This window comes from Zalophus californianus, chromosome 6 (genome assembly GCF_009762305.2).
Source record: "Zalophus californianus isolate mZalCal1 chromosome 6, mZalCal1.pri.v2, whole genome shotgun sequence".
NCBI classification, from domain to species: Eukaryota; Metazoa; Chordata; class Mammalia; order Carnivora; family Otariidae; genus Zalophus; species Zalophus californianus.
This window is the reverse complement of record NC_045600.1, coordinates 14,879,144-14,893,225: the sequence shown is the minus strand read 5'-3', so window position 1 is coordinate 14,893,225 and position 14,082 is coordinate 14,879,144. Positions and strand designations below refer to the sequence as shown.

Sequence of the window (14,082 nt, the reverse complement as noted above, 5' to 3'; positions counted from 1 at the left end):
ACAGCTTAACAAAGTGAATTTAGTTTGAAAAGCATGATAACACAGGCTTCTTGGGTTGAGTGCTGCTTTGGTTAGATGGGTCGGGTAAAAACAGAATGGCAAATGCAAAAAAAAAAAAAATGAACAGTTCCTTAAAATGCTTTCATTTACTATTAACATACACTTTTTAAATAAATATTTTGGGGCTGCATTATCACAAAATTATACAAAAGTTTTTTTACAATGATATATACAGAAGGTATCAGAAAACAAACCAAACACAAGATTATACATATATTCTCACATTCTGAAAAAGTAACATTTTCAGAAATAACCACAGAAAATTTTTTAAATGTAAAAATTAGATTTAAATAGTATATTTTAAATGACTAATTACAGAAATCAGATGGGTAAACTGCAAAAACAGGACTAACCTTTCGGACTACTGAATCAGTACACAGTCTTCTGTGTGTGGTTTTTGAAATAGTTAAGGCAAGAAGTGTCAGATGTTTTAGAATTAAATAACCAACGGATCACTGATCTTAAAGACTTGATGTACAGCAATTTTTAAAAAAATAAAGCTAAAAGTTGGCTAGAACAGATCGAATTAATGCAAAAGAGATAAAGACTCAAACATTCTCAGGACCAAATTAACTGTGTAAAAAAAAAAAGTTCATTGACTAGTTATATACCCGAGAGATAACAAAACAGCATGTGTAAAAGTCCATGTTTAAGAGCATAAAACCAGCAGTCGTTTTGTGGCCATTGCTTTTCCATTGGGAGAAGAAAGAATTAACCAGTTATTAAACCATCTGTAAGTTGCACTTCGCTGTGCCGATTCCTAAGAAGAACCTTGAAACCACGGACCACGGAAGAGGAAAGACCGTGCCCAGGATGGCACCAAGTTCTCACCGAGTTGGGCTGCGGTGACAAGACTCCTGAATTTAAGGCGTTTGTTCATTCCAGTGCTTAGATTTCTTCTGCAAAGATGTAAAGCATCTTAAGTTGTATTTCTAGAAATCTAAACAGACTTTTAGTATCACGATTTATAAATGGCATTCAGAATTCCACTACAAAGAACACAAACGGGAAACAGGGCCTGAGTGGTTTGGTTCAGGCATTTTACAAGTCAAGAACGTGCTAAAATCGGATAGTTTTTGCCATCTAATAAACACTGCCTGGAAACCCCTTTAAGGGTTTAATGTTACCTTTCAGCTGCTGTGTTTTACAGGCAAGCTAAGGTTGACTCTAGACCAAGTTGTCCAACACATGTTTAAAATGAACCACCATCAAAAGGCATCGCAACAAGGGAGGGAACAAGGTGGCTGGTGGCAGGGGCAGCAGATGCAGTGTGCTCTGGCGTGCGCTTATGTACGGAAACGGGACTGAAGGGGCCAGAAATCTCAGATGACAAATTGAGGAGCTTAGTCAAATACTGCACACAAAAGTAATTCTCTGGGTTAAAAAAAATACAGGGCAGAATCTTCATAACCTGTCCTGGTTATTCACCTTCCCTTGGCTGGAATAAACAAGGCGGTGGTGGGAGAACTAAAAATCAACATGAGTTTTAGTTGTGAAACTGACAACAGTCATTAAAGCTGGCTTATCAGGCCGGCCACCTGGAGGAACAAAAATGCAGCGGGGGCATTTTTTGTCCTAAATTGTTTACCTAAGGTTATGATTAGCATTTCTACATGTACTGTAATAGAAATGGAATTTCTCTTTAGTCAAAAGCTGGGAAGCTTTGGCTCAGAAGGAAAATTTGAACAGGCTCAAAGATGGAGGGGGCGAGTGGGGGGATTGTTCAGGGGAATTTAATTTATTGAATGGCTCTTTATAATAATATACATGGACAGAAATTTAGTATAAGTCTAAAATTGGGCTTAATTTAGGAGAATCCATTGATGTGAATATGATCTTACGTCTCAAGCTTCTTAATGCCTTAATCAGTCCTTCAGACACAGCTACTGTTCAGAGCTTTAAAACTGACCATGTTCAATCACTGGTTAGGCTTTTTGTGATACAGTTCAGCCTACAGTTCTGTTTTTCAGTATTTACAAGGTGTTGGGCATACAAAATAGGTATCAGGAATCTTCATGTCTGGTCAAACCAGACTGAGATTTCCAGAAACCTGAAGGGGTCTATTATGCTACAAAGATAATTAACACATTAAAATAAAATTCATAGGACCAATAGAGCATCTTAAACTTTTTCACACTTAGAAAAATATATTTTTAAATAGCAATCTACATAATCTCCCATCTTCGGGAAACTACGGACAGGCTAAACAGCAAATTCCTGAACGGCAAGTACTGATCTTTGGCAGCATTAAAGTGAATAGGGATAAATATCTAAGAGTTAAGCCCTAATCCACCAAAAAGGAATTTTAATGGACAAGCTTTACAAGTGGACCTGTATTCATTCTTTTTGGAGGTCAGCCTATGGGGTGGCATACATCCAATAAATTTTCCAGTAGAGAAAAAAGCTATAAAAATTTTATTTCAAGAGCTTACTAAATTGTTCGACTTTGTAAATAAATGTGACCTTGAACACTTCGGTCTACATGTTAAACAAGTGTTTCTATTACACTACATCTTTAAATATTCGGTATGCTCTCCCAGTTAACTACTACTGCTGTCTAGAACTTTAACCTGTACACCACTGAAAAGGACTGTTCGTCATACTACTTTTTCATTAATGAGGCTATAATCAATGTTTTAATTTTTCAGCCATAGAGATGACTTCCGAACAGAAAAGGATCGACAGCTCAAAAATGAAAATGTAGTGATCATATATTACTAACTTTGGATTTGTTCCTGAATGTAAAACTGCCAGGAAAAAAAAAATGTCCTTTATAAAAAGAGGTTTATTGATGCTTAAGTAGCATTATCTTCTCCAGTAAAGCTTATGTTTGTGTTTCCTTAGGGAAAATAATGTTTGCCTTTTAAAAACTGTGATCCTCTAAGGTGATGCTGTGTTTCCTTTCCTTATGTAAACACAAGGATAAAATAAGTCATTAAGTAATGAACCTTGAAAATAAAATACAAATTCTAAAAAAGAAAAACAGTTTTGCTAAAGAGAGGATGAAACTTAAGCAACTTGGGTTTTTAAGGTTTTGTTTTTTGAGAGGCGCTGTCCCCTAAGCCTTCCTAGCAGGTCTGCCAAGTTTGCACACTCCCCCAAACTGGGGGGGCTGGCTTTCACCGAGTATTTATTCAATCCTTTCTTAAAGTAATTGTCTGGCAGTGTATGGATTATGGACAGTTATCCAGTGCACACAACAAATATCTTGAACTTATCTGTCTTCTGTTTGGATGACTCTGGGCATTTATCCCTGTTAACAATCCTAAGTTAGCACCACTTGCCCATGCAAGGTTTGGTTCTGTTTTTGTTTTGTTGTTGTTAGTTTTTCCTCTTCTGTAATTCTGGTCTCCTCAGCATCCATATCTTTCAGTGAGGCATATGTACACATTTCCAGACAAATAAACTGCAATCAGAGAAAAAAAAAAAGCAGTGAGTTCATTATTTTTCTAGATTTTCAGAAGCTTAATGAGCTTTCAAATCAAATGTATAAAATTTTTCATTAACTCCTTTTATTTTGTACTGCCACCTTATGTGCCGCCACGGAGCCAGCCAGTTATGCTACCTTACTCTGTTGTTGACTCACAGAGTCTGTGCTCTAATATAGTGATACTAGATCTCTTAACTAGTAAGAGGTAGTCTGCTCTTCTTGGGCTGAGAAAGTCACCCACCTGCAGTCATCACCTCCGGCACTAACAACATGTCGATCACCGCTGGTAAATCGAATATTTGTTACATGAGGTGAATGACCCAAGAACCTTTTGTGCTTTGCCTGAAAAACAATGAAAAACAAAGCTCAGGATGTTATGTGAGGCACACAAAAATCAGAGGTTCCTATCAGGAACCCTAGATCTCCATCACAGGGGCTGTGAAGAGAGGTAGGCAGTTTGGACCACAGCCAATGTTACTAATGTTAGCTAATGGATCTGCACCTAACACAAACCAGGTTCTTGGGGTAGTATTCTGAACATTTTCCTCTGAGGAAAAGCATTTGAAACTTTGTAACTGAGTAAAGGTTTGATAAAAAGGCTAATCACAGCTTTATTAGGATAGTTTGCAAAGATGGTGTTACTTGGGGGCATGGGGAGATGATTTCTAAAAGCTTACTTCAGAGTAAGGGATTTAGTAAGTTTTGAAAAAAATTTTAGGAACATAAGTGTTTCCAAATCAGGAGATGGTAACATATTTAAGCTATTAAATTATGGGGGAAGTAGTAGTAATGATCAGATGTCTAAATTGCTAGTAAAATTACATAAAAAGCAAAACCAGACACAAACTTACAAATTTTTCAGGACACGGGAAGTCAAATAACTTAACCATGCCGAAGTCATCTCCTGTTACAAGGCTGATTCCTGAATGAGATACGCAGGCACAGTTGACATTGGCTTTCTCAGTGTGTCGGGACCAGATTCCCATAACTTCATCCCCTAGAATACTAGAGGGAAGGAATAAAAGAAAACCCATAGCAAACATGTACCACACTAAAAACGTTTTTTGGTAATTAATCTCTACTTAATTATGTTACTTTAAAAGGTGCTTATGCTTTAGGAATTTGATTAAAAAGATGACTGCTCATGGCTACCTGTTAAATAGCAAATTTATAAGGTTCCATTTCTAATAACTGCAAGACAGCGTTCCTTTAGATAAATAATACAATTGCTTAATAGTACCCAGTATGTGGTTTTATTGCTTGTTACTAAACCTAATGTGTTAACGAAAATATCAGGGCAATCTTTAAAGGCTTTTAACCTTGATCAAGCATGGGAATGTGTTCAAGGAATATGTTCGATGAAGAGGCGTTCCAGCATAAGCCTTTCATCGTCCTCTTAGGAAGAATTCAAGATATGATAACAAAGATAAAACTCAACTACTGTTCCCTAGTGGAACGGCTCTAACTGTTGAGCAATAGGATTTTCCAGTTTTCCTGGCTGACCTGCAGTCGGTTCTTACCTCGTCCATGTGGCCCAAGTGATCCTGTCCATGGCGGCCTGATCCAGAACAGGTTTTCCTGAAGGCACTTCATAGACATGTCGTTTATAGCAACCAGTGGAGACCTTGCATGGTATGAAAATGGGACGAGAATTCCACTAGGTGAGAGACAGCAGAAGGCTATAGGATGCTAGGAAGGGGTGCGATCGGGTTTGCATTTCTAACTAACAATGACTACAGAAGTCTGTTAGAAAAAATGGAGAGGAGGACTAATAAGGATAGGGTATTACTGCAGAAACGGTGAAGAGTAAATAAAGGCAAGAGTTCAGAAGCTCTGGAACTCAGGAGTTCTGTCAGAAAGTTACCGCCCAATGTGTGGCTCGGACTCACAACTCCCGAGATCAAGAGTCGTATGCTCTGACTGAGCCAGCCAGGCTCCCCTAAAACTCAGGGTTTTTTTGTTTTGTTTTGTTCTAAGATTTATTTATATGACAGACACAGCGAGAGAGGGAACACAAGCAGGGGGAGTGGCGGAGGGAGACGTAGGCTCCCCGCCGAGCAGGGAGCCGGATGACGATGCGGGGCTCCATCCCAGGACCCCGGGATCATGACCTGAGCCGAAGGCAGATGCTTAATGACTGAGCCACCCAGGCGCCCCTAAAACTCAGTTTTAAATGCATCCACTAACAGTGTTAGAACAGCTAGTGTAAACTGGGTTTTATAGTATTGGTACCATACCTGGAGATACCTGCTGTCTGCAGAGAAGTCCATTTGAATGACAAAGCTGGGAATGTCTCTGCAGTAGCTGATTCTGTTAAGGGTGGGGCCCAATGTTAGGTCGTAAAAATCCACGGAGTTCTCACTAGAACCCACAGCCAGAAACCGGGAATCTGGACTAAATCTGGAGAGGTAATAAAAGACGTGAAAGACACATAAGACCACATGAAATTACATAAACATTTAAGACCAGTGACTTGCTTTCTACCTCTCAAAAATAAGTGTGTGTGATCTGGCCCCAAGTGGATTTACCTGATAGACACAACTGATTGTGTATACTGAGATTATTATATTTGTGTTACATGAAACAAAAAGCTTGTGTTTCACTTCAATTTTAAGTGGCTCCTGAATTTTCATCTGCTGCTTGCTTTAAAAAGATAAGTTTTGAAAAAGCCACTAACAAATACATAACTCTTAAGTTACATAGGACACCAAATTTACCAAGATAGGATTCTTTCATCTGGAAACATGGTATCTTCACAGCAAAAAACACAGACCAGATTAATTTGCCTCCGGTTATCAGATGAAGTGACACTACCTGAAGTTTAGAAGTATCTTGAGAGAGAAATATGTGCCTACAGGTCATGGGAAATAGCATGGGACAATTCAGTTGAGGTTCTTTAGGGAAACGGGGGCCTGCGGGAAGTTTATATATTGAAATTCTGAGGAAGGTTTCATGTGTAAAAGGGTTTTACTAATGAAAAGAATGCAAGCTTTTGACAGAACTGGATTCAAAAATCTTGATCACACAGAGGTACTCAGTAAAGGGTAACCACTGTCAAAATAAGCTTACACACTGGAATAAAGAAGTTCAAGAAAAGTTCAAAGTTTAATTCAGATTCTGGGGCATAGATGTTTGATGAGTATTTTTTTAAAAAATATTTATTTGAGAGAGAGTTGGGGGAGGGGCAGAGGAAGAAGGAGAAGCAGACTCCTGGCCGAGCAGGGACAGAACCCTGAGATCAGGACCTGAGCCAAAGTCAGGTACTCAACTGACGGAGCCACCCAGGTGCCCTGATGAGTACTGATTAATTGATTATATATTCAATTAAGAGAGGGGCACCTGGGTGGCTCAGTTGGTAAAGCGGCTGCCTTCAGCTCAGGTCATAATCCCAGGGTCATGGGATCAAGCCCCGCATTGGGCTCCCTGCTCGGCGGAGAGCCTGCTTCTCCCTTTCCCTCTGCCTGCCTCTCTGCATCTCTCTGCCAAATAAATAAGATCTTTAAAAAAAAGATTCAACTAAGAGGTGGAGTTATAACTCTAGTTCTCTAGGCTGACAACTTATGAAGGACAGACGGCTCTCTTCTGTACAGTGGAACATAATTCTTGGACGGATCAACTTGCTGGACACATCCAGTGTGATACTTACTCATCAAACATTCCCTGAATACATGCTGTTATAAGGCACTGTGGTTGGTGCCAATGGATTGATAATTTAGCAAGCAGTAAGTATACAAACAGCCACATTTCAGCATACAATTTATGATGCGATTAAATGCTATAGGCGCTAAGGACCTGTTTTTGAATGTAACCCGGGTCATTTAAGAATATATATACCAAAAATTCTATTCCATTTGTTGACTAACCTGATATCATGGATTGCACATCGTCTATCTCTCTTCTTTCCCCATATTTTTAGAGAGCTCACCAGTAAAATAATAAATTCTCCATTTTTCATTCCAATAGCCACCATATCCCCTTCAGGGCTGTAACACACGGTACGAGCAGCATGTCCCAGATTCACTTTGTTTAACATCTTCTGCATAAGAACCAAGAGTTATAGAGAACTATATTAGAGTACTTACAAAGTAAACCAATTTCTTTTCAAAATTCTTAATATAGTTCTCAAATAGTTAAGTGCTAGCAATTTAGGACTTCAGCTGTCCTTAGAAATTATAACTTTAAGAAAGAAAACTGTACCTACTTTATCAGCAATATCCCAGAGTCTCACTGTCCCATCTTCTGCAGCAGAAAGGAAAAAATCCCGGGAAGGATGTGTCACCAGTCCCCATATGGGTCCATCCACATGGCCATTAACTAAAATATTACATGCTGCATTTTTCTCTCCAACTTCAATGATCTCTGCGTTCCTTGTCCCAACTAGGATCTTGCCCTAAAACACAAATGGGACCAACACATTTAATGTAATACAAGAGTTGCTTTCAGTGACTTAAGAAGGACCCTACTGACCTCCTCTCCAAGAACTTTCCGCTGTGAGTACTCTAGGAGCAAGCCAGGCATTAGCTCCTGTGGTTTTCTTTGACTAGCGGCACATCTGCAGGAGCACAGGGCGGGCCTGCCTGGCAGAGTCCGTGCTAAAGAACAGAACCGTGCTCTAACTAATCATAGCACCTGGCTTTGCCAGTCAAAGTTTGGACCTGGACTCTCTCTTAATCTGAAGAGCTCCAAGGACGTGTAAGTGCACTGGGATACAGGAAGAAAGTATTGGATTTTAGTTAAAAGGGAAATTTAACCAATAGATACATGGACTGAGAATAATACATGTATATGACATGCTTATTGCAAGTTCATGCATGGTCAAAATTTTTTATAGGAATGTGTGTTTAAAAAAGACGGGGCACTGGGCTGGCTCAGTTGGTAGAGTGAGTGACTTGATGTTAGGGTCGTGAGTTTAAGCCCCACGTTGGGGGGGAGGCGGGAGTACTTTAAAAAAAAACAAAAACAAAAAAAGCTGCTCTAATCAGAATGAGTCAACTGGCGAGAAACTGCCCTCCTGCCTACCACAGCTGAGTCAGTGGACTCAAGAACCTATGGAGGCCGACCTAGAGTACGGAGACAGGAGGGCAGCTTCCTGTGCTCTGGCCGGCCCAGGGAGGCCGGGGCCAGCCAACAAGCAGACGCCTCTTGTCTACCACTCGTCAAGTTCCCGAGGGGGAGAGAACCCCACGAGTAAGTGTCCTCTACTTTGTGCCGCCCCGTAATGGCTCGAGAAACAGCTTACTTTGCCTCTGCACACAGAACGAACACAGTCCGTGATTTGTCCGGTCTCGAGCCTGAAGGCGCGGCACCGTCTCAGCTCCTGATCCCACAGTTTGACTGCTCCCCCTTCTTTTGACCTGATAACAACCCAAACCCAAATAAATATTTGTTATTAGCTATTCCAAATCATTTTTGAAATAAATACTAAATTATAAGCAGAATAGTAAAAAAAAGAGGCCCTAATACTTTTTACAGCAATTTTAAGATACACAGTATTCCAGTCATTCTGTTTAAGCTGACTTTACTTTTACTTCATTTTTCGGACATAAGCATAATCTTATTTAGCTCCCATCCCCCACATAATGTATCCTCTTAAGGAAATGTGTAAAATGTGTAACGTCAAAATGGTAATGAAAAGGTAAGGCTAGATAACCGGATTACAGATACTATGCTCTAGAGGAAATTTTTATTTATTCCTCCCAGGACGAAAATACCCGACTGAAAGCACTCAGTGGCTGCCCATGAGCAGAGGTGTGCAGGGTGTGTGGCGTGCAGGAAACCCCAGCATCAGAGTAATACAGGAAAGACAGTATTTAGCCCGTTTACGGCTTTTCGCTTAGGAGAACTGAAAAATGTAGAACTTTATTTTCTGTCTGTGAGATGAATTGCTTGTCTTAGGACAAAAACATGCCCATGTAGGACAACAGTCTTTATTCATGTGAAAGAAAAGCTACTGCATTTGTGTTTCATATACGTGGCTTCTCTCAATCCTGTCTGGAAATGTACTTACTTCTTGGACATGTAAACACTGCATTTTATATGAATACGTCGGCAGAAAATCAGTTCTAAATCAGTTCTAAATATCTGGCTTCTGGCTTCTGGGAGGTTTTCAAAGCACTCAGAAAAAGGCCTTTCCTTAGACTTAAGTTTTAAAGCCTGTATTACACAATTTAATGTCACAGGTTTGCCTCAAGGAAAAGCACACAAGGCAGTTTGTTTCTAGCATCCTCTCATCTTCTGCTGAGGCAGCCAGCAGTACGCACCTTGCCCCTAAGTGTCCGCCCAAAGAAGAGAGCAGGCAGGCCAGGTGCATCCTGGGTTTGAGGGCAGAGATTCTCCCACGGGCCCCCTCTTACCCAGCAAATACGGACACAGGATACAGACGTGACGAAAATCAGTTCTCTACCTGCATCACAACTACCTCAGAGAAAGTCTCACCCTGACTGCTGGGGTCTAGGCTCCTCTACAGTATGAAAACAACTGCAAGTGGCTTAAGACCAGAACGTAAGAAGCAACAAGAAGGCACATAAGAGGCAATAATGGCGAAGCAGAGGAGGAGGAAGTGCAGAGGGGAGAATCGGCGGAGCCCAGAAAGAACTAGACTACCGAGCGGCAAACCGCGGGCCGACCAACGCGCAGGCGCGCAGGGAGGCCATGCAGGGGATCAGGACTCACGGCCTCTCCTTGCCGCCGGTCACGACCAGGCCGTCCCGAAGCGTGGTGTACATGGCGAACACGGGCCCGTTGTGAGCTCTGGCCACAATCCTACACAATATGTGATCTCTCCACACACACACATCTCCACTGACGGCACCTGTAAACGTCAAGTTATTCTGAAAAGGAGTGGGGAAGGGGGAGATAAACTCATCAAAAGTTCAAATAGAGACGAAACAGACGCAACTCTCTACGGTAAGGGGGGCCTACCTCCCACACGGCCCAGCGCGGGGAGCCGGGCGCCCCGAGCCAGGAAACTCCGACTGGCTTTGCCGGGGCCTGCGGTGCGGCTCTGCTGCACGTTCCCCGGACTAACCTGGGACAAGACCCGTAACCTCTAGGAGGATCCAATTTTTCATGTGTAAAATTAGGGAGCTCAGGCTCCAAGGTCCCTTCCAGTTCTACAATATTATCATTCTGGTTCATATCATCCCTTTGGGCTGCCTCCCTTCAGCTGCCCGAGAAGTAACTTGAGGTCATTAGTCACGGAGAGTAAAAGAGGAGCAGGAGTAGGAAGTGAAAAGAACTTTTCACTAGGCTTGTGAAGTATTTTGTCACAGAAGGTAAAACTACAGGATTTATAAATAGAGCAAAGCTGTGGGAATTTTTAGGTTTCACTAATTCATGAAGTTATATATGAAATTAATGTTGGCCATAACTTCTTAAAATCAAAAGCAAAGTCAATGCAATACAAAATAAATTTGATAAGGTACCAAAAGTAATAGCGCTTTAGATCACTGAGAACTGCAATCCTAGCGATCTAGTTCATTTATGCGGAGACTGGAGAAATTAAATTCTGTATCATGTGCTATTTTCATCCATCTTAGCTTCACTTTTGGAGCAACTGGTACAAGATCTTTCACCAGAAACAATATGGAGAGAACCAGGAGGAAAGTCAGTTTTCAGTTACAACAAAACAAAGATTTTAATCTTTCTGAGAACACTATATGGTCCGTATGTTTTTCCCTACAACAACTTTTTTTTAAGTCATCTCTACCCACAAGGTGCAGCTTGAACTCCCAACCTGGAGATCAAGAGTCGCCCACTCCACCGACTGAGCCGCGAGGGCCCCTCCCAACAACAATTTAATGTGACTTCGAATTCTGCAGCATTTATGCATCTTCTCTGTACCTTATATTTGGATAACAATAATTATATTTGTCATCTAGAAGCATCACTAATCCATGCCTTATCTGCAATTAGTATGTGAATGCTTCAGTATTTTACTTCCCTTGCTTTTACAGCCCCTCGGCAAAGATGATGTTCAAAAAGGCCTAAGCTGGACATCAACCCATCTGGCTACATAACAAAACACTCTGATCGCACTGCTGCTTCAAACATCAGCCAATTGTGACTAATATTTTAGTCTTCAGTGTATTTTCTATCAGGCATGGGCAACTGGCTACGTAAGAACTTTTATACACGAAGAAATTTAATCTACACGGACAAATTAAATGCCAGAAGCATTTGAATGTGTGAGTTCTTCTTCTAGAAAGGAATTACTGGTCTTCTATAAAGAATGCCCAAAATGTTTAATGGAAGTCTGACATGGTACAACCAACGTTTTCAATGGTCTTTTTCTCAAAAACGTGTGCTTAAAGGTTCTAAAAGTATAATTTTCTTCACATTCCATACCCACGTAAACAGTAAAGAAATCCACTTAGGTTTTTGATGCACCCAAGGATTTTTTAAAAAGCCTGGAGGGCAAAGGGTATTAAAGGAGAGAGATGTGGATCATGAACCGCCAGCCCAGATGGGATGGGGGAGGGGAGGGAATGGCTCTCTCAAACACTCTCTGTGAAGGCCAGGAATTGTGTTCTCCTTCCTCCTTGGAGTGAGCTGGGTGAGCAGGGCGAGCGGAGAGAGAGGCACTGGCCCAGAGTACTTCCAACTATGTGCTAAGCAGTGCGTTACGATGATAGAAAGCAAAGGAAATCCTCAACCCCAGTACCACCTTAAATAGTTGAAAATTACATTTCTTGATTCATCTTTCTGTATTCTGACAAATCTTTAGGATTATGGGGAACTACTAGGAGGATAGAAATTTTAGGAATTTTAGGGTGACAGTTACAAAATTAATGAAGGCTTTTAAGAATAGCAGTGGCCCAAGGACTCAAACGTTTCATTACAATCCTTCACCCTCATTAATTTTCTTTCCCACTCCCTGATTTCTGAAAGTCTCAGAGTCTGAAAGGGGAAATGTATGCATTGACCAGGACATCTGTAATGATCAGTGGGTCACAATCCACAGGACAGCGTATGGTGGCTTATCTATCTAAAGTAAGAAAATTCAAAGTAGTCCAATTTCTGTAATTCCGAGATACGCTAGCACACGCATTTTAAGAGACATACTGCACCAAATGCAACAGCGAGCATGGTCTGCATCCGCGCATCCTCCACTGTGCTCAGGAGCCCTTTTTTGCTAAGAAGAGCCCTTCCTGCCAGTGTCCAGAACTTCACGTGTTTGACTCCCACAGAGACAAACTGGGAATCTGAATCTGGTCGGAATTCAGCCACAAAAATACGCTGGTTGTGGCCAGCTCTGCTGGCGATTTTGGTACCTGATACAGACAACAAAATTAACAAGGTTGACAGTTATTCACAATATATAGTTCAAAAAACAAATATTTATGAGGGGGTATGTCCCTCGCACAGCTACCTAGCAATCACAGGACCTGTGCAGAGAGTCCTTTGGACATATTTTCTCAAGGGATATGTGTATTAATGGGAGCTTTATTATCACTGAAGGGCCATTCCAGATTTTAGAAATCATTCTCTGTGGCTCTGTGAACTTCACTTTTTATAGCAGCTATATAACTGAAAAGTTTTGTCTAAAATATAAGTAATATTACCCTATTGATGTTGTCACTTACAATATACTTCATTTCCATTCTTGACTAAGACCCTCCATAACCAACCAAATAACTGGCAAAGAGACTTACATATGAAAGGAAATAGCAGCGAATCATATATAGTATTAATAACTTTCACTAATTTACGTTTTGTGAGCTTCTTTCATTGAGTTTTTAAAGTGGAACATACCAACAGTAACATCAACTGTGTACTGTATAGGGCTGAAATGAAAAATGATTTCACTCACCAAGTTAAGGCAAATACTAGAGAACTCATATTACCCTAGTATTCTTTTTTTTTTTTTTTAAATTACAAAAGGAAAAAGAATCCTACCTTCCTGCCATCTCCAAATGGTAATAGTATGTTCTGGGTCCAGCCCCACAGACAGCAAGAGTTTTCCAGTAGCACTGAAGCTGACTGAACACACTCCCTTTGAATGGTAGCATCTCAGGATAGATAAAGTCTGCTTGTTCACCGCATCCCAGATGTGGATGGAAGGAGCTGTAGCTAAATAAAGATAAAATCCAAAAGTTGTAATATGCCTATTACAAATGTTTCCATTTCTACAGCTGATGCATATTTTCTGAAACATGGAAAAGTATGTACCAAAGAAAGGCTATGTACTTAATAAAAAATAGCTCAAAACTAAGACTAAATTAAAAAAAAAAAAGAAATGAAACAGACTCATAAACACAAAGAGCTGATGGCTGCCAGAGGGCAGGGTGGTGGGGGATGGGAAAGAGGGGGAGGAGAGGGGCGCGGGAAGGGAGTGGGAGAGACAGGCTCCGGGTTAGGAATAAGCCACGGGGAACAGAGGTGGCCGAACCGGGACGGCAGCGCAAGCATGGTCACACGTGGCAGCCACACTCGTGGTGAACGCAGAATGCACACCCTTGTCCAATCATGATGCTGGACACCTGAAACTCATGCAACATTGTGTGTCAACTATACCGCAATTAAAAAATTGTGTGCACTCTCTCTCTCTCAAATAAATTAAAAAACAGTTTACCATATAATAAAATAGGGTA

At 40.9% G+C, this 14,082-nt stretch overlaps 1 protein-coding gene across 7 annotated transcripts in view; it reads right to left on the bottom strand.

Annotated features, from left to right (window-relative positions):
- Window positions 1-132: 132 nt before the first annotated feature.
- EML5 (EMAP like 5) overlaps window positions 133-14,082 on the bottom strand; it is a 168,940-nt gene continuing 154,990 nt past the window's right edge. For 5 of the 7 annotated variants that reach the window (XM_027572413.2, XM_027572414.2, XM_027572415.2 and 2 more), the window contains 11 exons: window positions 13,388-13,561; window positions 12,554-12,762; window positions 10,163-10,320; window positions 8,730-8,844; window positions 7,692-7,880; window positions 7,354-7,526; window positions 5,728-5,890; window positions 5,011-5,114; window positions 4,342-4,495; window positions 3,732-3,832; window positions 133-3,466 (listed from right to left, as the gene is read on the bottom strand). In XM_027572413.2, the coding sequence (XP_027428214.1) occupies window positions 3,430-3,466; window positions 3,732-3,832; window positions 4,342-4,495; window positions 5,011-5,114; window positions 5,728-5,890; window positions 7,354-7,526; window positions 7,692-7,880; window positions 8,730-8,844; window positions 10,163-10,320; window positions 12,554-12,762; window positions 13,388-13,561 (1,577 nt within the window). In that variant the 3' untranslated portion in view covers window positions 133-3,429. Of the gene's footprint in view, window positions 3,467-3,731; window positions 3,833-4,341; window positions 4,496-5,010; window positions 5,115-5,727; window positions 5,891-7,353; window positions 7,527-7,691; window positions 7,881-8,728; window positions 8,845-10,162; window positions 10,321-12,553; window positions 12,763-13,387; window positions 13,562-14,082 lie in introns of those variants that run through there. The other 2 variants (XM_027572418.1, XM_035728270.1) reach the window with 2 other exon arrangements.